Genomic DNA, 23343 nt, shown 5'->3' on the forward strand with positions numbered 1-23343 from the left:
GGGTGGGTGCGGAGGGGGCGGGGCTGTGACAGGGACATGGGGCAGAGCCCCGCCCAGGCTCCTGGAGACCTCTCAGCATGCTTCACTGTGGTTTCTCAGTTCTCAGTAATGGACTGTTAGGAAACAAGCAAATGCAACAAAACCATGAGCAGATCACACCCCCTCGTGCGCTTAGGTTCAGCTCAAACCCTCTGCTTCTGACATCACCATAGTCTCTGGCCATCTCCTACCCTCATCGCCAACCGCACACGACCATCAGGCGCTCGTTGTGACATTGTTATGTGAGGGTACCCAAAAACAATTGAAAATGTGACCAATGATCAAGGTGGACCTCAGACTGAAGGTGAACTGCAGGTGAAGTAAACCAACAACCGAAACACACTCCTCCCAAGCAGCAGAACAAAAGGTGCACTGATCAACGCAGAAACAGGATGGATCAGTTCATGACAGTGGAGAGTAAAACGAACCTCCTCCTCAACCTAGTCGGCGTATATGTTTTTTTTTTATAACATCCGTTTCTCTTTCTGATCAGAGATTTAATCCCGAGACATCATAACTGGCTATGCCCTGCACGATGACGAGACGGTTAGAAAAAAAGATGCCAATGGTCAGTTCTATACAAACAGTGCCACCTGCCGAGCCGAAACGAGAAGTGCCGCAGCCTTTCTGGACTGAGAGCGAGACTACCCAACTCACCGTGTGTGCCAACTCAAGGGTACCTCCTTATGTATGCTCCGGGAGCTGGGTTACACACTACCGCAAAAACCACGATTTGATGCCGACATATAAACCACGACTTGATATGCTACATCTTGTTCAAACTAAAACTCAGCAGGCACCGCATCGTGCTCGGGTGTCTGGCCAAACTGCGGTTTAGAGGCAGTAGCGGTGCGTCTTTTGCGCACATGCGCACTGCTCCCCAAGCGTCATTCACGCGTACATATATCGTCTTCAAGACGTTAGGCACAATCATCACAGGTAATAATGCAGATTTTTAATTGTTTTTAAAGGGCACAACTAACCGAAAGCTTCGCACAGAAGCGAGGCGGTCATCCTGCCGGTTTCCTGCGCGCTTCATCTCTATTTGACCCGCGCCTGTGTCACTGGTTTAGGTTTAAAGCGATTACAAAACGACAGCACACACTTTACACTTTACTTATAAACAGTATAGGCTTCTGAAGAATAGACGGGATGCGCAAGGTCGCCTGCTGATAAAGATCTACGTATAATAAAAATGAAGTCCAATGGAGTTCTGCAGCAGCTAAAGAAGCGGACTAACGGTACGGTGACGTGCAATACTTGACCCGGGTTCTCCACCTGGACACAGCGAAATGGCCCATTTTGTCCCAATGCTGTCCTCCAGGTTTCAGGAACTCCGTGTTTTGGGCCACCTGCAGACCACGTATTCCCCCCAAGCCTGGGATCAACACCCTGATCTGCCCCTTTTCCTGCCTGCAGTTGTGGGTGTTGGCTGTTAATCTCGAATAAGACCAATCCACCGCGCCGAGTCAGTGCGCCTTTCCAACAAGTCCATGTTTCTTTTGCGAATCCTAAAGGGATGTCGATATTTTCCAAGAGCATTTCCAGACAGCTGTTTACCAAAGAACACATGAAAGTGTTTTTTTTTTCCAAAGAAAATACATTAGATATCCTGTGTACAGGAGAAATCTGTGCTCAGTGGCCAAATGTAAAAACAAAAATACAACGACTTAACTGAGTGCCAACGACAACTGCCTTAAATGGTCGTCACACAAGGTGGCGCCCCGGCGCCCTGCCCGCACGCGCCATTCCCACGACAGGCAATTAGTGCCAAGTCATACGGGCGAGTTCAATCATAACACCTCAAATTACAGACAAACTATGAAGAAAAACATGGGGAAACCACACTGATGACCACATGAGGGAGGTGAGTGATAAACGACCACCTTTCTAACTATTAGTTCTGTTCGTTTGCTTTCTTTCAGTTCTTCCCTCTGTTATTCTCTCTAACACTGATGCGGGTAATTCGTACCACAGGCATAGCAGAACCTATGCCTTGTTACTCTTGTTTTTTTTGTTGTGCATATACTACATGTAAAGCACTTTGTTGGTCAAACCAAAAAAAAAAAAATTAGAAGATAGTCCAACAATAACATGGACAGGGTGACTGACTCAAACAACAGACATGGGACATTATATGTATATGTGGAGAAGACAAACACGGACAGGTGTTGCTAACTGAACAGCCTCGTTGAGCAACAAGGCTGCCCCTCTCCCCTGAGGCCTCCGGTGTGGCCCCCCAGTGAGGACGTGGTGTGTGATCTCCCTGCCGCGGCCCACACGGAGCGGAGAGGCCCATCCTCTGCGGAATTCCAAACCCATGACAGAGGACAATCTCACATGCTGGGCAAAGACTTTTCTTGCGTGGGGAGGGGGGTTGGCCGCAGGTGAACACTTCACCTGTAAGTGGAGGTGAGTCTTGAAGCCAAGGAAGGTAATCTGTGGTTTTTTTTTCCAGCGGGAATCCATGTAAATAGTCTAATTTGAAAAAAACGAAAACAAAATCAAACAAAAAAAACTTGTGAAAATGGCTTGTTTGTAGCGGGAAGATGTGTGGCTACCTCACTGAGCTGAGTGGTTTCTGAAACCGCCACTGATACCAAAGATTTCTTTGGCCTGCCAGTCCCATGATGCCTTGGGGGCTGTAATCCAAAAAAAAAGAAAAGAAAAAACTCCAAAAACGTGTCCCCATGCCCTAATCTTACAGACGGACTGACGGACACACAGCGCAGTCAGACTGCATGTTACCAGAGGCAAGCACCTGGACATCATGCAGAAAGAGTTGAGTGCCTTTCTCTTTCAACCACGGGTGGGACTGCACTGGACACACACAGACATGGACTGCTGGACAAGCACATTACAAACACACAGAACATACAGGACTATCGGGCGAAGCAGACTTGTCCCACACACAGACAGACATGGGGTTTGGGGACACAGAACCAAAGATGACGCCGAGGGGTTTGTGGAAACCGCTGCTCCTCAACTAAAGCACTTTGTCATTTTGTTTCTGTGGCTTTACGCACGCGTTAAAGTGTGCGTCCAGCACAGAGTGCATTTAGAATCCGGCGTGCTCCAGCGGGAGCGTCTTCTGCCCCCGGCCGTGCTCACATTCCTTCCAGAGATATTTTTGTGAGACACTAATAGGGAGTGGTGACGGTGCGAGTCCGGGGCCAGAGGGTGTTCCCCGCTATCAGTTGCACAATGCCTCTCCAGCAGATGGCGCTGTTTCTCTCTCCAGCGACCAGTTTATTACCAAATATGCATAGTCGTTCCCAACCGACTACTCACCCCAGGCTAAAACTGGGACTTGGCAGGCACGTGTTGACAATTAATTCTGAAATACCTCAAACCTTTTAGTGTAAAGTTTATGTTATTTAAATAATGACAGTATTAACTAACGATGATGATGATGAAGATGATGATAGTACTATGAATAATAGTTAGTTTTGGATCTTGTGACTTTTTACGATTAAATCATGACTGAATTGTTTAACTTTTGTTCTGTTTCATCACGACAGCATGTACTCGTGATGTTTTATTTATTTATATATTGTTTTGTTTTTTTTTTTTGTTTTTTTTAATGAAAGACTCCCTCATTGTTTCTGTGAAAGACCGAAGTCTTGATGGGTGGAGGTGGAGAACGAAAAAGCGGGGGGAGGACGGATCACAAGGGTCCGAAAGAATGCTGGCCGCCCCTTTATGGGGGGGCGTAAGGGTGAGCTGAAAGGGTGACAAGATCGGGAAAGGTGGGATTTGGCAGCTGAAAACCCAAAATGTACGCTGACAGAGTCTTCTCTGTTGCTTTTTGTCTTCATGTTTGTTTTTCTTCTCTCCCAAAGAAAGTGCAGATTTTGTTCAAACTGTGTTTCTCGTGCGTGTTCCAGTGTTCCTGGTGTTATTAAAGGGAAAACAAAACCCGAGCGTCTCTTCGGAGTAGCAGGGGGACGCTGCCTTTTTTATTTATGCATGGATATTGTATAAGTGTATAGAATCTTTCAGGAATGAGCTGTTATTTGTGGTGAAATGGAGAGAGGGGACAGGACAGAGACTGGCGGGGAGAAGCCTGGACCAGTTGGAGGGGTCTAGGTTCTTGGTATACTTTTTCCAGATTGCAAGGTTGTTCCTCTCGAGATTCTTTTTGTGTGTATTCAAACCCTGACAGTAGGGGGCACTGTATTCAGAGTGGGCGGGTGGGGGGATGGGGTGGCATTGAGGGCTAAAGTCGGCATTTTATTGTACAATGTCAGTTTCTCTGTTTCGTTTGATCTCTATCTCTTTATATAAAATCTATTATGTGCTTTTATGCTGAACATCACCAGAGCAAAGTTGACCTGACTCCTCCAACCAGCAGTCATCTCCATTCACTGCTGGACAGCAAACGCATGTTCTTCTTCTGTAACTTAGCAACAGGTCTGACTTGAGAAAGGCGAAGCTCGAACCCCAGTCCCAAGGTCCTCCCCTTCCTCTGCTACCTGTCAATCAATCAGAACCAAGTGTCTTTGTGATGGTAGAAGACAATCAGTTTCCAATGGACTGTGGAGCGAGACGGAATGGCTCAGGTGAGAGGAGGGGAGGGGAGCTTCCCAAGGCTGTCAACCGATGTGTTTTACTGGCAGGAAACCATGCAGACACCCTTTTATCCAGACTGCCACCCTCCTGAGAGGCAATCAGCATCAATCACATAGAGAAAAAGTCTAGACAGCGCCCCCTAGCGTAGTGTTTCCCAATCCAATCCTCAGGGACCCACAGACGGTTCGTGCTTTTGCTCTCTCCCAGCTCCCTGCCAGACAGTGCACATAAAAACGTGGATTGTCTGGTGGTCCCTGAGGACCGGCTTGAGAAGCACTGATCTAGTAGGTGGCAGTTGCTTAATCCCAGTTACTTTTTCCACTTCCTTCTTGCACAGAAACCTATGCAAACCTCCCCCAGGGCCTCAAATGTCTCCTGCTGGGTTACAGTCTAGAATCTGACCCCTACAACTAAAACCTACAGCACGCTCATGTGGTTAATTCACTGCTGCTACTGGCCCAATCATCCTCACTGACATTGTCCACCTGATCTCATTAACACTCAATTTCCCACAATGCAGTGTCCTCGGTGTCCTTTCCTTCGTTGTAACCCCCAAATCAATGTCCTCAGAACCATCTTTACCAATTTCAGTATCCTCTGTAATGTGGTCTCTAGCACCACAGTCATCAGTGCTGTCCTCCTCATTTCTTCATGGTTATTCTCATTACTGCTCTCCTTATTTCCTCATTAGCTAATGGCAGGGGTGGCCAATCTTATCCTCAAAGAGCCAGTGTCTATGCATATTTTTGGGATAACCTGTAGGTCATCTGTTCTAACCCAGGTGTGAGAACTCTTTAGCCAACCAGTCCCCTCCAATTAGTGATCTAACTAGGGAGTTGCAGCAAAAACCAGCATATGCAATGGCCCTTTCTGGATAGTACCTGTGGATCATCTACCCTTTGCTGATAGCTTTACTCTGAAGTTCCATGCACACTGATCCACTCCAATCCCAAAGCAGACTTCTGAACTCTCTGCCTACCATCCCATTGTGTCCATGCCCTGCCCCACCAGGGTCCCTGCCCCATTGTGTCCATGGGTCACCCCACCAGGGTTCCTGCCCCATTGTGTCCATGCGTCGCCCCGCCGAGGTTCCTGCCCCATTGTGTCCATGCGTCGCACAGCCGGGGTTCCTTCCCCATTGTGTCCATGCGTCGCCCCGCTGGGGTTCCTGCCCCATTGTGTCCATGCATCGCACCGCCGGGGTTCCTTCCCCATTGTGTCCATGCATCGCCCCGTCGGGGTTCCTGCCCCACTTTGTCCATGCATCGCCCCGCCGGGGTTCCCGTCCCACTGTGTCCATGCGTCGCCCCACCAGGGTTCCTGCCCCACTGTGTCCATGCATCGCCCCGCCGGGGTTCCTGCCCCATTGTGTCCATGTGTCGCCCCACCTGGGTTCCTGCCCCATTGTGTCCATGTGTCGCCCCACGGGGGTTCCTGCCCCATTGTGTCCATGTGTCGCCCCACCGGGGTTCCTGCCCCATTGTGCCCATGTGTCGCCCCACCGGGGTTCCTGCCCCACTGTATCCCTTCTGGCTGAGGTTAGAGGCTAAAAGGGGGTAAATAGGAAAACACAGCAAGGAGGAAGATATTCTAAGATTGGTGCAGATCAGGAGAAGCTTTCCTACTCTGGCTGGTGTGACAGAGCTGAAACCAAAGATCCCGGATAGAAAATGTGTGGTGGCCTTGCAGAGCCAGTCCCACGTGTGAGTTACCCTGCCTGCAGTAAGAGTCCCAGCACACGCTCCGGGAAGCTCCCCCCTCTCCAGATTACAGAGGAACATGTACAGTCTGTAGAGAACATTGGAAGGAAAGAACTGAGTAATAACTAACAGTAAATATACACTAAAAAAATCATATGAGTAATTTGCGTGTTTTGAAAATTCAATAAATAATCCAGTAAAAAAAAAACTGACTTATGCTCATATTTCAGGTAAGTATGCTGATTACTATACTTTTCATTTTACACAACAGATTTACATTAAATTACTTTTACATTAAATTCTCCCTCATGGATTATTAATGTACTGCACACTCATACGTATATTCATTCATATTAATAACCTGGTGGCATCTAATATCGCAGGAACAAAGTTCATGGTGAACTTCATAAATTCTACCACAGGGTGGCGCAGGTTACCAAAAGCAAACAAAAGTTCGCGCAGATCTGCAGAAGCTCATAGTGGGTTCGCGGTCTTAAAGGGAAAATGTTACAGGTTTATCAAAGTGACACTACTGCAAATGTATCTTTCCTTCACATTTCACAATGTGTAAATGATTTAAGATCAAACACAATAATAAATGCTCATTGTTTTTTGCATCATTACTCAAAGGCGGGTATATTTTCCTTCTGAGTCTGTTATTGGTGTCCACGCCATTGCCTTTCCTGATCAGTGACAGACATATTTGAATGAATTGTTCCTGAACTGGATCGAGCAGATCTGATCTTCCTAGTTCAGCATATTATCACAACACTGACATCACTACATCGTGTTCACAACCCCCCCCCCCCCCTTACCCCCGCCCCCGCGGCCACCCTCCCACCACTGTGAAGCATTTTGTACATCTGCCAAATAGAGTAAAACACCTTTTCAGAATCACTAAACCAAGCAAAAGCTTGTCCTGGATAGTGATAAAAGTGCCTATTGTGTGGATATATGTGATTCCAGCCTGCTGCTTTTGATCCCAAATAAGATTGTTCAAAATGAAACCAGCATGATGAATGGAAATAGGACGTCCGCTAGTATCTCAGCATTCCCCAATTCCAGTCCTGGGGGACCGGAATCCAGCAAAGTCTGCAGATTTCCCTGCTCAAACACATTTTAATTAACTAAGGAAATCTGCAAGCTGTGTTGAATTCTGGCCCTCCAGGACCGGAAATGGGAAACCCTGTAGTAGTGTGTCCTGGTGGCCTTTAGGGATGTGACCTCACACAGTACTTGTCCACAGGGGTGCGACCTCACACAGTACTTGTCTGCAGGGGTGCGACCTCACACAGTACTTGTCTGCAGGGGTGCGACCTCACACACCACCTGTCCATAGGGGTATGTCCACAGGGGTATGTGTCCAATCACAGAATGTTATTGTCATGCATTTTGTGGGTCAGCTAATGCCCATACCTCCTTAACTGAAATGGTAACATCCTATTTGTGGTTAATTACTGTGATTAAAGGCTGCTTTGATCAGTTGCATCCATCGCAGATACAAATGGGGCCCATTGTCACTGCAGGGTTCCTTGCAGAACTGGGACACAGAGACCCTATAACTAATTGCCCCTCCCCTAATAAAATACAATTACCAGTTTGTGTTACATTTATCATTATGTGATTGGCCAACAAGCCCTCGTGCTGTGAGTATTTGTAATTACTGCAGTGTGTTAATGGGAAATGTATTTTTGTGGAAGGAAGGAAGGCTCACCAACACGACACAGGTCGTGTGAACACTTCAGTGACATACTTGTGGAGTACCTGAGCTTCGAGGGCCAGGAGCGCCATCTAGTGTACCGGAGGGGAACAGCAGCACATCTGCAGCATTTCACGACTCATTCAAGGCCGGCAAAGAAAGTAGGCAGAAAGACCCGGAGGCGTCACAGGCTTTTATAAATCAAAGACATTCTCGTACAAGACAAACAGTGTATAAAACAAACAGGAATAAAAATATTCAAAACGTACTACAAACATACCCCTGTCCTCTCGGAGTAAAATAAAATTGGGGAGTGGGCTGAGAACTGGGTTTGCCCATGTGTGGATCAGAACATTCCAGAAAACTGCAGTTTCAGTGCTTTTTTTTTTTTTTGATAAAACCCAAAATGGATCTCCAATCCTACTGACCACGTTTTTCATTACTGACTGTAAGCATAGACTTCATTATGCACAAAATGTCACTCCACATACCCGCGCTCACACTGCGTGACACAGAACTCGATCCCCCTCTAGCAAGTATCTTACTGTTCCTCCAAGTTCAGCCAGGAACCTTCAGAATTCAGGTCTGTGTCCTCAACCTCCATCATCAAGGTTGTGTTTTTTTATATATATACATGGTCTACTTTGAGCGCAAGAAACTGTACCCCTCCCCCTCCTGGTACCACGGTTACCCATGGACCGGGTCTTTAGGGGGCACTCAGTGGAACTTTCTGGCCCTCAGCCGTATCATCTGGCTCTGGCTTTTGGGTTTTAAGACACCTGCTCTGATTAAGAACCAGCTGGAGGCCGGGGTGCAGGGGGGCCACGTCACCCTTTCCTAGGTCTTTCAGGTCCGTCCTGATCGGCAGGATGAACGACATAATTCAACATACAAAGCTACCAAATAAAGGGGGACCCTGCAGACAACTGGCAGAAGTGTGAGACAGGCGCCCCCTGGTGGACAGCACCAGAAAGGCGCGACTGTAGGGCAGGACATGCTTCACGGGGAGCTGGGCAGGTTTGGTGCACAGGGGGCTTTCGTGCGTTCCTGGCACCTTCTTGTCCAACCGTTTTGGGGACCCAGGAAGGGGCCCGGCCCATTCCGAGCCAAACCTTCCCACATCACTCTGCAAGACACTAGAAATAAAAGCTGCTTCGAGATTCATAAAAGAAAAGCCATCGAAAGGAGAGCAGGAATCACAAAACACCAGGAAGGATTCCTCTGTACAAAGGTCAGTTTGCGATCGCGATAAAAATGAAAAATGAGCCAGCAGTCCCTGGGACACTGGGAATTATTCTTATTATTGTTCTGTATAAAACTTTGGGTGTAAAAAAACAGAGATGCTGCACAGATGAAGGTCTTATTGCCTGGCTTTGTTACCCAGACTGGCTGCTGCTGGCTCTCAATGGCAGCCTGAGCCTGGCCAAAGGGCCACAGCACACGTGTGTTTGGCAAGATCAGGATTTAAAGGCATGCATAGTGAAGTCTGCCCTCCTGTCCAAGCAGCGTCATCTCTGAGCTGCACACGTATGCTTATTAGAAATAGACACGAAATTCCATCTTTTATGGATATCACTTCTGAAACGTAGGGGGTGGAAACGTGTGACTTCTCAATTTTCAGAACAGGGTTCGAACCACAAGAACAGCAAAACTGAATGTGCTTAGGCTGAGCTAGATGGACAGCCGGGTGAACAGCATGGATGGACAGCGGCAGAGTTCGTAGCTAAGAATGTGGTGCAGCAGGTTTAATCCTGCTGTTTTCACAGTAGACTTCATGTTTATTACTGTACGGGATCCAGCCTTGAGGACCACAAAAGCCATGAGGCAGTCTCCTGAACTGCCACCAGGGGGCAGTGGCTGAACATATATCTGACTGGGGGGGGCATTGCTATTTACTTTGACTTTCCCCACCTCAAGAAAGGGCAACTGAAACTGTAAGAATAATAATTGCAGATTAATTTTGTAGAGGGACAAGATAATACATCAGTTTCATGTAACATATAAAGCAAGGTATTCTTTATATAAGAAAAAATTTATATTTAAACAGATGTCTTCTAATGAAAAGGCTATTTTTAAAGAATTCTTTTTATTACTTTCCCGAGCCTTTATTAATGCATTAGTGCCCGCTAATGGCAGTGGTGTGATTTCAGGAGAGACCACAGGGCATGAGGGTCTCACAGGGCACAGACGCTCTGATCACTGCAGACCACGGATTCGGGCGACTGCTAAAATAAAAAGGTCACACTTCTGCCTTTTCTTCTTCAGTCCAGAAGGGGGCGCGTGAAGGATTATCGATGGTAGCCCATCCAGATGGGAAAAGTGGCTCTCAAGACAGACAGTGACAATGTTGAAGAGAATGATAACAAGCACACTATTAATGTAAAAAAACGAGTTCTTAGCCTAATCTGCAAGGTGCTAGAGTCTATTCAGACAGGCGGATAGGAAATGCTTGCACACCAACCGACACACAAACCGTAAAACCAGCCCTGCAGACTGTCCCAAAACATGGATGAGAAAGGGGTTTGCAGAGCTGGCGCGGATCGAGCTCCTCAGATCATCTTCATGTTGAACTTTCGCGTCCCTCCTTGGGTGCCGCCCGTGGTATTGGTCTCTGTCTTCCGGAAGGAGTACTCCACCGTGAAGTTGTTCTTGCGCTGGCCGCGCCCGCGGCTCCACACGAACAGCAGCAGGAAGCAGAAGAGCACCACCCCCAGGAAGGTGATGCAGCCCATGGCGGTGGACACCAGGATGGTGGTGAGGTCCAGCGTGAACTTCAGGAAGACCCGCGTGCCGTTCAGGCTGGTGTCGTTGAGATCGGCGGTGTAGAAGGAACGGTTGGCGACGAGGCCGTAGTCCAGTGGGTGGCTCTTCACCGTCAGCGTGGCGAAGTAGGTGTCATTGCCGCCAGCGTTGCTGGCGATGCAGATGTAGGTGCCACTGTCGGTGAGCTGGGCGAAGCGGATCTCCAGTGTGCCGCCGGGCAGCACCGACATGCGGCCGCCACTCTTGACGGTGATGCGGCGTCGCTGCGGCGAGATCCAGACGATGGTGGGCGCCGGGTCACCCTCGGCGCGGCACGCGAACGACACGGGCTGGCCTTCGCGAGCCGTCACCTGCTGCAGCCGGCGGTTGCGGATACGCGGCTTCTGACAGGTGAAGTGGTCGAAGAGCGCCGAGTCCGAGAAGGAGGCCAGCGTGGTGCCGTGCACCTCGGCCGGTCCAGCGCACACCGGCACCCTGCTGTCGAAGTTGAGAGTCTTGCGGCGCTGCAGGATCCACAGCAGGCGGCAGTCGCAGGCCAGCGGGTTCCCGTCCACCCGCAGGGTCTCCAGGCTGTTGACGGAGTGGAAGGCGCGCTCCTCCAGGGTCACCAGCTCGTTGCCTGAGAGGTTGAGCATGCGCAGCTGCCTCAGGCCGCCTAACGCGTGTGGCTCCACCGACACCAGCCCCGAGCCCACTAGGTGGAGCTCCTTCAGCCGCAGCAGCTCGCGGAAGGCCCAGGGCTCGATGGTGGAGATGGGGTTGTAGGAGAGGTTTAGGGAAGTCAGATGGGCCAGGTTGCGGAAGGAGGCGGAGGGCACAGAGCTGAGGTTGGTGTTAGTGATAGAGAGCCAGGACAGGTTGAGGCCCTGGAAGCTGAGAGGGGAGACATATTCCAGCGAGGGCCAGTTGTCGATCTCCAGGCCCCGCAAGCTGGACAGCTTGCGGAAGTTCTGGTCCTCAAGGGCGGCGACGTTGAGGTAGCGCAGTCGCAGAGTGACCAGGTTGCGCAGGTAGGACAGTGACTGGCCCGAGATAGAAGTGAGGTTGCAGCGCTCGATGCGCAGGTCCTGCAGCCCCAGCAGGCCCACAAAGGCCTTGTGAGAGATGTAGACCAGGTCGTTGTCACCCACTTCCAGCAGGTGCAGGCTGCGCAAGTCCTGGAAGGTGTAGTCAAGCAGGATGACGATGTGGTTCTCGCTCAGATCCAGCACGGTCAGGTTGGCCAGCCCCAGGAATGCCCCGGCGGGCACCAGGCGCAGCTGGTTGGCACGGAGCCTCAGCACCCGCAGTGAGCGCAACCCCGCGAAAGCATTCGGCTCCAGCGTGGCAATTGTGTTCTCACTCAGGTCCAGCTCCTCCAGCAGCGGGTACGGCGCCAAGTCGCCGGACTCCATCCAGCGCAGCCGGTTCCGACTCAAGTCCAGCACTCGTGTCTCCGTGGGGATCCCCTCTGGCACGGCTGTCAGGCGACGTCGCTGGCACGACACTGCCCTCTGCTGGGGAGCACAGTCACAGCGCTGCGGACAGGCCCTGCCTAGGGGGGCTGTGGCCGCCAACAGCACCACCAACAGGCCCAGGGCTGTGAGGTCCAGAGTGGCCACCATACCGCCGTCCTGCTGCTGGATCACTCGACCACACACCTGCGGAGACAGGAGAACCGGTGATACGTGAGAAGCAGCACCAGCCGGGCGAGATGGCAGCGTCTCAGTGAGGAATGAACCGGAAAACTGAAAACCTTCAGGCGTGCGAGCATTATTACTGCATAAACAACATCGGGGTGAGTGAGGTCAGGATGAGCGAAGCCCGGGTGAGCGAGGTCGCTTATTAGTGATCTGTTGAGTGTGTGGTGGTGCTGAGCGATAGAGAGTGGGATCTTACTACCACACAGGGGTTGGGGGCAGCCCACATGGTCAGGTCTGCTGGGAGGGTGAAACCCCTGGGTGGGGGAGGGAAAGAATGAGGGGGAGAAAAAGAGAGAAAGGAGGAGGAGACACAGAAGAGAGAGATAAAGGGAGACAGACAGATAGAGGAGAGGGATGAAAAGGGGAGATTTGCAGGTTCGGCGAGTAGGTCACAGGTTAGGTACGGGCCATTAGGTTGGGTGGCTGACAGCTCCGTAAAGCCCCCGTCCTGGTAGGACTCCAGATAACAGGGGAGGGATGTCACCAGCCAAAGCACCGCTTCTTCCAAGCCGGCCTGGTTTTTGGGGCATAACGTCACCTCCGGGGTCCCGGTTAGACAAAGTGTGGAGAGCGAGACCCCCACCCCCCACAAAGAGCTGAGTGATGCGAGTCAACACCCAGTGACATGTATCCTGCCAAACATTCCCTGTAACTGAGTTAAGGTCAGGTGGACACGGCCCAGTAAATGTGGACCTCCACACTGGGGGGAGTTAACGTAGGGAGTCCAGTGAGACACACTACTTCCAGCAGGCCCATCATGAAGGGGGGTAAATGGGTTTATTTTCCCGTTCTTGGACCCAGTGAGGGGGCGGGGGCAAAATTATGTCTTAAGTTCTACAAGAAATTATAGCGAGACATAATTTAAATGTAGCATTTTTAAATTAGGTTTTTACTATATTTGCATGCATTCCTATTTAATCATGACGACCGTAATTAAGGTAACACACATCATTCTAGTTACAAAAAAGTTACAAAGTTCATTTTCAGTATTGACAGCCTGACAGCTCAAAACAGAAAACAAAAAAATGGGGAAAGAAAAATCATGAAAAATCATGAAAATTAATAGGATCGGACTTCAAAACAGTCCAGAAGTTCACACTTCAAGAGCAAGGTGAGGGTGATTTACATATTTACATTAAAGAAATGGTTTCATCTCTCTCTTCCTCTCCTGTCTGTCTCTCTATCCCGATGGATAGAATCTCTCTATCCATCGGAAGAACTGGTACCAGGACAAGTTTTTTCAGATTGATCTTTTCTCCCTCTTTCATGGAATTTCCCTAAAGCGCGAAACCACTTCAGCATTGTGAAAAAGGTCGTTTCAGTGTGTAACGAACAGAGAGACAGAGAGAGCATTAGCTGTTTTGTTGTTGTTATTATTATTATATAAATTACAATTTCTCTTGTTGAAATTTAAACAAATCTTAAGTCCACTAACGTTATAGTCAGTAGAGGTAGGAGATGAAGGAGAAGGAAGCGCAGAGCATCAGTATCAGACTGAGGAAGATGAGACACGACAGCAGGTTAAATCAGAACAGCATCATGGTGATGCAGCGTTGTGGCCAGAAAAACTGATTCAGGGTCAGTATACAGAGTCATTATGTTTGTACCCGGCTTCTCAGAAACAGTAAAAAATCTGCCTGAAGATGTTGAGGAAAAATCTTTCCCGATTTATTTGACATTCTCCAAAGGTCTGCTGTAGCAGAGCGCTATAGTTGACGGTAGCCTGCATTTTTGGCAATTCCTGATTGTTTGTTGACTATCATGGTGCTTCAATATATGATTGGTTACCATAGGGACCACTGTTTGAGGGGAGTGTTTTTGTTCCTCTATTAAACTTAATAGATTTGAATATAAATAAAATCTTAAATCTAAAATAGATTTGAATCTATTTGTGTTTGTCTGGTATTTCCAATTACCACTACAGTGTATTATAACAGTAATTTAAGTGAAAGATAAGTCAATGGTTTTGATACAATGTGTCAGAGTAGTTTTGTGTTTACTGTATGATTTCGCATCGGCAGTCCTGTTTCTGTGTGTGTGCATATGGGTCCTGGGCCCAGCCATCCTGACGCTAATCCCCCTCAGGCAGCACCATCATGGAGGCTTAAGGGAGAAATGCCAGCAAATGGAGCGACACGGCAATCTGGGGAAGCACGGTGAACGGAGTCCCCGGTACCACCATTAGCAGGATCAGCCCACATAGCCGCACCTCTCCCCCTGCTGGCTATATCACGGTACTGCAGCCCAGGGTGAGAAACAGGAAGGCAAGGGGACCCTGCAGCCACTGAGTGAGCACACACTGACAGACAGACAGACAGGCACACTGACAGACAGACAGAGAGACACACTGACAGACAGACAGGCACACAGACAGACATACAGACAGACAGACACACTGACAGACAGACAGACAGGCACACTGACAGACAGACAGACAGACACACTGACAGACAGACACACTGACAGACAGACAGACAGACACACAGACAGACAGACACACTGACAGACACACTGACAGACAGACAGACAGACAGACAGACACACTGACAGGCAACAGACAGACAGAGAGACAGACAGACACACTGACATACAGACATCGAAGAACTGATGCTGGCAGCAACACACACACCCACACACTGGCAGACAGACAGACAGACAGACACACACTGACACACTGACACACAGACAGACAGACACACACACACTGGATCCAGACTGGACACAGACGTCCCACCTCCAGCTGTCTTTGATTGGGGGGGGGGCAGGGGTGACTGTGTTCTGCCCTGCTTGGCCTCGTCTCCCCAAGGTAGCGCTCAGGGTGCCGACAGCTAAGGGCTGGACTGGGTCATGCCTGTCATTCCCAGTGCCCCCCGCTGTCATAGCGCCGCCCTGCCAGGCCCCGTCCGCAGTGCCGGCCACAGAGCTGCCTGCACTGACCTCTGCGCCTCAGCCATTGCCGTAACTTCAGGTGTGACCAAGTGACCGTGTTTTCACGTGATGGCGTTCTGGTGCCCGGCGTGACGTGTCGGGCTGGCGGGCTCTGACTCAGACCCCCTCACCAGGCGTAATTTCCCAGAAACGGCGCTGAACAGCCAGACTTGATATTGTTCCTTTAGCCAAGAAGCTAATCAGCAGGAACCCATTAAATGGATGAGTCTGCCCTCACGGCTGGGGTGTCAGGCTCCGTCCCCAATGGCACTTTGATCATCACACCGCTGACCCCCCCCTCCAGCAGACAGCACCAGTACACGATTATGTGCCAGATCGCCCTGTCCCTGTGCCAAACCAGCGGGCCCCTCCTTCTGATGAGCCAGGAACCATGCCGAGAGGACATTACAATCCTTAATCCATCCATGGCAAAGCAGAATGGCAACAGGAACAGGGAGTAGTTTCCCAGGAGAAAGGAAAAAGCACTCTAGCTAAACGCTACTGTACATCTGCTCTTATCAGACAAGAGGATGGAAATGAGGTCACATGGAGGGAAGGCACACGGCTGCACAGGCACACGGCTGCACAGGCAAACACCTGCACAGGCACACGGCTGCACAGGCAAACACCTGCACAGGCACACGGCTGCACAGGCACACGGCTGCACAGGCACACGGCTGAGAGAGACTCTGCAGTGCCAAAACCTCATCGATGGAAATTGATGGCATAACCACAAGCCAGAGCCTCATCTGAACTGAAGCTGAAGGCCGGAGCTGTCGCTTTAAAAACACTGGCAGGGTGACCTTTGAACCCGGCCATGTGACCCTGCTCACCAAGCAGCATGTGCCCACGTATCGCAGGCTGCCAGTTATCCACTGTGCATGTGGAGAGGAGGTGGGCGGTCTGAGCGCCAGCGAGCCCCGGGGTGGGCGAAGTGCTTATTGTTTAATTGTGTTTAAATTTTTAATTACAGGTCCTCCTTATTCTTATCCTCTCTCCCTCAAGACTGGGGGGAATCAGGCAGACTCACAAAACACTCATGCGTTGGGGGGGGGGGGGGGGTGCAGATCAGGTGAGGTGTATACAAACCCCCATCCCTCCTCCCATCCACTCTGAATCGCCCCTCAACACGACTAAGCGCTCTTGGGTCTGATTACAGATGCAAACAGCCTGACCTGCCCCCCCCCCCCCCCCATCCAGCTGAGTGCCCCCCTCCCTTTCCCAGAGACCTCAGACCCATAATCAGGTATAAATAAGAGCATCATCCCTCTTTGTGATGCTTCCCTGAACATTAAAAAAAAAAAAACCTTCCATCAAGCTTCACTGATCAACCTGAGGAATAAAAATTAAATGAATTTTCACCTTTTAAAGCACATTTCAAATCGCACACATACATTTACAGACATACATTTATCTTCCTTACAGCCGACATTCTCAAGGTTCCTTTTAATTATCAAGGTAACATCCTTCACAAGCTCCCGCTCCTTCATGTGTTCCAAGAGCTGGCATGCGGATTATTCTGCCTGACATGTGATTATTTCACAGTGAACGTTTGTAATCAACGTCAGGCAGGCAGCACGCTCTGGATCAAACGCATGCCCAGGCAGAAGCCCTCTAATCCACCATCCGTCACAGAGAAGTACATATTTTGAAACAGTGAGGCGCGTGGAGAGCGGCAGCGGTGAGCTGGGGCGGATTCCCACAGACGCGCAGGTACAGGCTTAGGCTACAGAGAGGCAGGTAGGCCGCCTCGCACGGCACGAGGTGTCTTCACACATACACAGACACGTTCGTGTTTCTGGCCCTAAGCTTTCTGTATTTTATCCTGCGTTACCGAAGCAGGGCGCGCACGAAATCTCCTGTATGCCTGGCAGTAGGAGGGGGGATACATGTGTCCCCCTGCTGCAATCACAGCCAGTTACTGGGGATAGCGGACAAACTCCCTCTATCAGCGGGGAAACTGCTGGCACAGATGAGGGGGGAAAATCCCGGGATTAAATCCCAAAACCCTGCGGCCCGGGACCCAGCACACGGGAATGGAAGCCCCAGTTTGGTAGCGGCTCCCATTCTGCCAGCACTGGCCGTGCTTCAGTCTGTTCAGAGGAACAAAAAGTCCAGCTCACACTTCACTTTCCTGCACACCGTTACAGTCTGTACATCTTGTATACATACTGCATTCACCCATGTATATAGACGGTCACAGTAGGTGCATGACAGACATTCCGCCAGACCAGCAGAGGGCAGATGTCTTTTTGGTCTGAATGAGTTCTCTTCTTCACCCAGAGTTTGGGGCCATTTCTTACTAAAAATTACTAAAAATTCATACACCTGAATATGTCTTTGTGCTCCTTCAGTGATGAGTGATGTATATGCAGGTACCTCTGCAGCTCCTCCCACCAGCATCGCGTCGAAAGCGTCGATAACTACGATTACTCGTCTTCTACTGTTTTTCTTTGACCTCCGCTCTGTGAAAGTCAGTGCTGCCACCTACTGGCAGCACCTATTCAATTTCCTTGTATATGTCCAAAAAGTCGGCTGAACGCCACGGATGATGAAATTGACATAAGTCACCCAATGCACAGACTGTAATAGCATGTGGATAAGCGAAGAACTGGATTTAAGGGTTGCAGTCGTTGGTATAACTGGGGGAGGAGGGGGGCACACCATGTAATTTCCATAGGCACTAGCTTGAGGTGGCACCAGTAGGGCATAGAGCGCAGTCCCAAAAGCCTCCCCGCTGCCAATAGGCTGTGTGTGCGCCGCCACGAGGCTCCAGCGCAGACTGGAAACCCCTTGAGGGTCGTAGCCAATTAATCTGCTGCAGCGTGAGCCATTTACTTCGTTACCGCCATCAAGGGGAACGTGGAAAGTAATTAATATTCAGGCTGGGTAATGAAAGGAAATAAAGCAGAACAATGAAAAATGTATGCGAGGCTGAGGCAGAAAGAGGCACGGAGGCGCTCCGAGGGATCGAGGCGCGGTGGAGCGCAGCCGCTCGCTGCCTGGATACCAGCGGGAACGGCGCGCTCGCTCAACTCGCCCTCTTACATTAGTCATGTCAAAGTCAAACAATGCACTTCACCTCCAATGATTCACTTTCATGGCCGTAGAGAGAGACTTACATGTGGCTGGGAGGGGAGAGAGTGAGGCAGGGCGTAATGGCGAACAAGAGACAGACGGGATTAAAGACGACGAGAGTGTGGCCGGGGTGCAGGGGGAGGCAGGACGGAGGGGCGAGCGGGTTGGGGAATCTAGAACCATGACGGTGCTTTTTGGGGGGGGGGGGGGGGGGGGCAGGAAAAGGCAAAGACAAGGAGAAAGTCAAAGACGAAACCAAGGAGGCACAGCCAAATGACTCGGGCCGTGGGGTCTGTGACACAGAATTATAATTGGGGGGGGGAGGCCGGGGGTCATAATTACTGCAGAGGGCTTTGTGTATCAGCTGCAGGTCTCTGGGGGCGGGCAGGGGTCCCTCCTCACCACAAAGCCCTCAGTAACACACACACACACACACACACCCATAATGGTCCCTGTCTGAATGCATCAGAACACATCAGACAGCATTTCCATTCATTAGGGTTAACGAGACAGCTGTCATTAGAGCGAGTGCCACACACGCAAGAAACACAGACTCCTTTCTGCTCTCCACCCCCATCCCTCTCCATCTCGTCTCCTCGCCGCACCGGGTGGGGCGGGGGGGGCAGCGTGTCTGCAGCTGAAAAAGTGACTGGTCTATTCATGGGGCGGGCGAGGGAGCGAGATGTGGAGGCGCCGAGACGGGCCCGCCTTACAGGGCCGCCGCCACCGGGGGGCGCCGCCGCGCCGCATTCCGCCATCGCGCCGTTCTGAAGGTGCTGAATTATTCATTGGCGCCCCTGACAGGAAAAATAGGACAAAGGCCCCACATCTGAAGGGGTCTATTTTGAGGTGTGTGAGAAATTCATGGTGTGTTTCTGAATGCTGGAGCCGAGGCAGCAGGCTCCGGGGAGAGGGAGGGCGGCGGGAGGGGGGGGGGGGGCACCTGGCCAAACGCAGACAGATGGAGGTGCATCCACACAAGCGGGTGGGAGCCAATGGGGAAGATAGATGTGCAACATCCACATGGGAGGGGAGGAATGGCGAAAGGGCCCCCGTCACATTCAGGTGGATGCTGAAGGTGACCCAGCAGACGCAGCGACCTGCTTCCGGTCCGCATGACATGCCCCCCCCCTACAGTGCAGCAGCTTAGACCCGAAGGGGCCGCATGCACTCAGGTGATGGCCGCCATACCTGTCATGGAGGACCACGCCCCCGGCGGCCCCCGCCGTGGCGAGAGAGCAGCGTGAAGCACAGCACGACCTTCAGCAGCCACTTAGGGACGCAAGGTGCTGCATGGAGGCATTTCCCCCCCCCCCCCAGGAATCAGGAGACCTACTTACAGTCCCCTCGCAGTCAATGGCGGAGGGGGGGCAACTGCAGAGGGAGCCTTCTACATTGACCCCCACATTTCCTCCTTCGTCCCCCCCCCACCTGAAGGTAATGTTAGCTCATGGTGAGCTGTCTGCCTGTCTGAATTCTGCCACTCCGCTCCTCCCCCACCCCCTTCTGCATGTCTCCCTTCCTCTGTCTCCATCTCTCTCTGCCTTCTCCTGTTTCTCTCCATCTCTCCTCCCCTGTCTCTTCTCTCTCCGTTGCCCTCCGTCTCTCTCCCCTTCTCTGTCTCCATCACTCCATCCCCCTCTCCGTCTATCACTGTGTTGCTCTGACCGGGCTCCTGGCAAACTCGGCTCTTCATTCCACCCACACTGTCTGTGAAGACCCCCCCACCTGGGTAGGAGCTCACACGCGATTGCCCCCCCTCCCCACCCAGTTGCCCACTCTCAGATTGCCTCCACATATGACGGGTGCAAAACCCACTGCATGTACAGTTCCTCTTCCCTTCCAAACCAGTTAGCGCTAAATTCACCCAAGGGACCGCCAGTGGCGTGGAGGTCAGGGGAGGTCTGTGTAACTGGAACAGCCAGCCAGGCCAGCTGGGAGGTGGTCTGCGAACAGGCTGTCTATTTCCAGCACCCATTAAATATTCAAAACCTTTTCAAGGGTCTCGACTCGCGGCAGGTCATGTGACAGTAATCAAACACCCCATCCCAATCCCCCTCCTGGTGTAGCGGAGTAGTACAAGCACCCAGCTGCTTGTTTGACTAGTTGATCGTTAACCAAATTTCATTATTAATGAGACGGCTGAAGCACAGACATGGGGGCCGGTCACAAGGGGGAGAGGTGTAACGTAAGAGATCCTAAGTTCAAAGGTATTATTTAGGGCGCCCCAATGCCCCAACGCCAACTCCATAGGACCCCTAATCCCAGGTGGCAGGTCCACTTCCAGGGTCATGTGGGAGGAGGACTGGAGAAGAACCAGCTAGAAAAAATCCAAACCAGCAGGAGAAGCGTATCTCTCTAGGCTTACGTACTGGGACGGGACGATGGGGTGCATTTCGTGGGTCAGACCAGTGGGATAAACGCCAGGCAGGGAGCTGGTCAGTAACACCTCACCCCCAAAACCCCACACACAGTGGAAAATCACAGCTGAGCATTGCCCCCGCAGAGCGTCCTGATGTACAGCCAGCAGCTCATACATCCCCCGCCTTGCCCTGTTTCCACCCTTGGAGTCTGGGGGGGGGGTCCTTTGCCGGCCCCAATTTGCACCACAGCAGCTCCAGCCCCCTGTCAATCCCACAGCACAAATCAGCCCGAGAATTCAGCTCTGAGTACATCATCCTCCTGACACTAACCATTAACCGTTCTGTCTTCTGTTTCCATTTTGCCCCAGGCTTAATTTCCAAAGAGTAGCAGTTTCCCAGCCAATAGTCTTTCTGTAAATACAGCACTAAGGTCAGTCGGGGAAGAGCCATCTGGCGCCCCCTAGGGAACGGTGATGCTAAAGGAATAAGAGGATGTGCCCTCATAAATCCTCTTTCCTCAACTCTCTCTGATCTTCGTGCCTCACAAAAACATCAGGGACAGACAGAGCTGAGATTTCAAACGGGCTGCAGCGAGAACCGAAAGATAAAAACCGAGGCAGGAAGGACAAGGGGGGGTGACTGAGCAAAGAGTCAGGGGGGCCGCGGACCAGCTTCAGCGGACGCATGACAGTGGAATGAGGAAGATAACGGAATGAGGAAGATAACGGAATGAGGAAGACAGCGGAGCCGCACAGCCCTCAGGAATGAAAGGTAAACACGGCGGGGGGGGGGGGGGGGGGGTACCCACTGACAGAACCGGGGGCCCAGGATCAAGGTACTCCATCTGCGCCCCCCCACACGCAGACACAAACACATACACGCACATCGCCCCAGGGTTCCAGCTACAATATGGTTACTGTGAGGCTCAACAGAGAGAGAGAGACAGAGAGAGATAAATGGGGGGAGAAATGGAGGGAAAGAGATGGGGGAGAGCAGCACCACCACGTATCTGAAGGATCAGTGTGAACGACAGACACAGAGCATACAGCGTCTCCCAGTACACTTAGAAGTGTCAACCCAGGCAAGCGTAAGGAGATCAAACGCACAATGAGGCGGGCTGTCAGAGCAGCCGTGCGGGGGCTCCGAGACGCGCGTAGGGGCCAACAGACAGCCAGCTGAAGGACGTGGACCCCATTCATCGCCCCCCCATGGAGTGAGCACTCACCCTGGGCTGGAGCCTGGCTGGGGGGTGTTCCTCATCGGCGTGCTGGTGTGTCACTCAGCCCCCCGGGCTCCCGCTAGCTTGCTGGACGACCCCCCTAAAGTTTTCCCCTTGCCGCACGTCTTCCTTCCCGCTCCTGCAGCCCTCTTCATCCACTTACAGCCAGAAGGCAGGAGACCCCCTGCCCCAGCTCTCTGACTGCCCCCCTCCCCGGGTCGTGCTTCTCGCTCAGCACCCCAGCAGTTGTCGGCACCCGAGGTGGCGTGAGTTCAGAGCCCGTGGGAGTCGACGCCGTAGCCGCTTGCCATCCGCCGCGCTCCGGAGCCGCTCTCTCGCTGCCGTCTCTGCCTCCTGCTCTGAGCTGCCTCTTCACAGCCCAGCCCACCAAGCAGGTGGGAGGCTTTAGGGCTCGTGGCAAAAGTGCAACACTGGGACAATAAATATAGTGGAAGGTGACATTATATTCCCACCAGGAATGTCGCTGCCCCCTGAATTTCACACTCTGCCACTGTGTGACTGTGCTTCCATCCACTGATGGGAAACGAAGTTTGACTGAAAGTGAGGCTACAGCCCCCCCCCCCCCCCCCCTCCCGTTTACACATGCTCGTGTTTTTACACACACTCCCTTAGCTTGAGCCCAGCAGGCAGCTGTGGGATGAGACACATCCTGGCGGGACAAACACAGAATCAACAGCAGACCTGGGGTGAATTACAATTGTTACTGAATAGTTTATAATTAATTACAATCTTTGGTAATTGAGAAATGTATAACCAGTAGATTTATAAACACCAGGACCATCACATAATCTAATGAAATGAACATACAGGTGCCCTGTAGCAAAGATTCAGGTCATCGTCTCCAGGTGTGAATTTATTTTTTGGGGGGGGGGGTGTGACTGATCAGAAAGTGATTTCTTTGATGTGGATGCTGACCAAATATGTCATGCCTTTGCACATCCCAGACCACACACTTCAGGTAAGTGACCTCAGCCCTACCCCTCTGCCCAAAAGGTCCATGACTCTCCGGCTCTTCAAATGAGACCTTGAAAAATATGACTCCTCCCTGAGGCCAAACCTTGCGCCTCCATCAGTCAAGCAGTCGCTCCAATCAGACCCGAACGTCAGCCTCGAGGAGCCGTCGGAGAGAAGCACTCTGCTTACTGTGGTCTTCCGGGGGGAGAGACAACACCAATTAGTCATTAAGAGGTGTGATGTGACCTCGGGACAGGAGCACGACCACACGCAGCGACTGTCTTGGAATACAAATATATTTCTGCACAGACCAGGAGGCTGGCAT

The 23343-nt window shown here is 51.4% G+C and overlaps 1 protein-coding gene across 1 annotated transcript; it reads right to left on the reverse strand.

Annotated features, from left to right (window-relative positions):
• Window positions 1–8188: 8188 nt before the first annotated feature.
• On the reverse strand, window positions 8189–22482 carry LOC111847574 (leucine-rich repeat and immunoglobulin-like domain-containing nogo receptor-interacting protein 3). The gene is made up of 2 exons (XM_023818892.2): window positions 22050–22482; window positions 8189–12413 (listed from the first exon to the last, which is right to left on the reverse strand). Exon 2 carries the CDS (start codon window positions 12375–12377, stop codon window positions 10560–10562), a length of 1818 nt encoding a protein of 605 aa, XP_023674660.2. The 5' UTR covers window positions 12378–12413; window positions 22050–22482; the 3' UTR covers window positions 8189–10559.
• Between the last annotated feature and the right edge of the window lie 861 nt (window positions 22483–23343).

The sequence above is a fragment of the Paramormyrops kingsleyae genome, chromosome 21 (genome assembly GCF_048594095.1).
Source record: "Paramormyrops kingsleyae isolate MSU_618 chromosome 21, PKINGS_0.4, whole genome shotgun sequence".
Classification (NCBI taxonomy): Eukaryota; Metazoa; Chordata; class Actinopteri; order Osteoglossiformes; family Mormyridae; genus Paramormyrops; species Paramormyrops kingsleyae.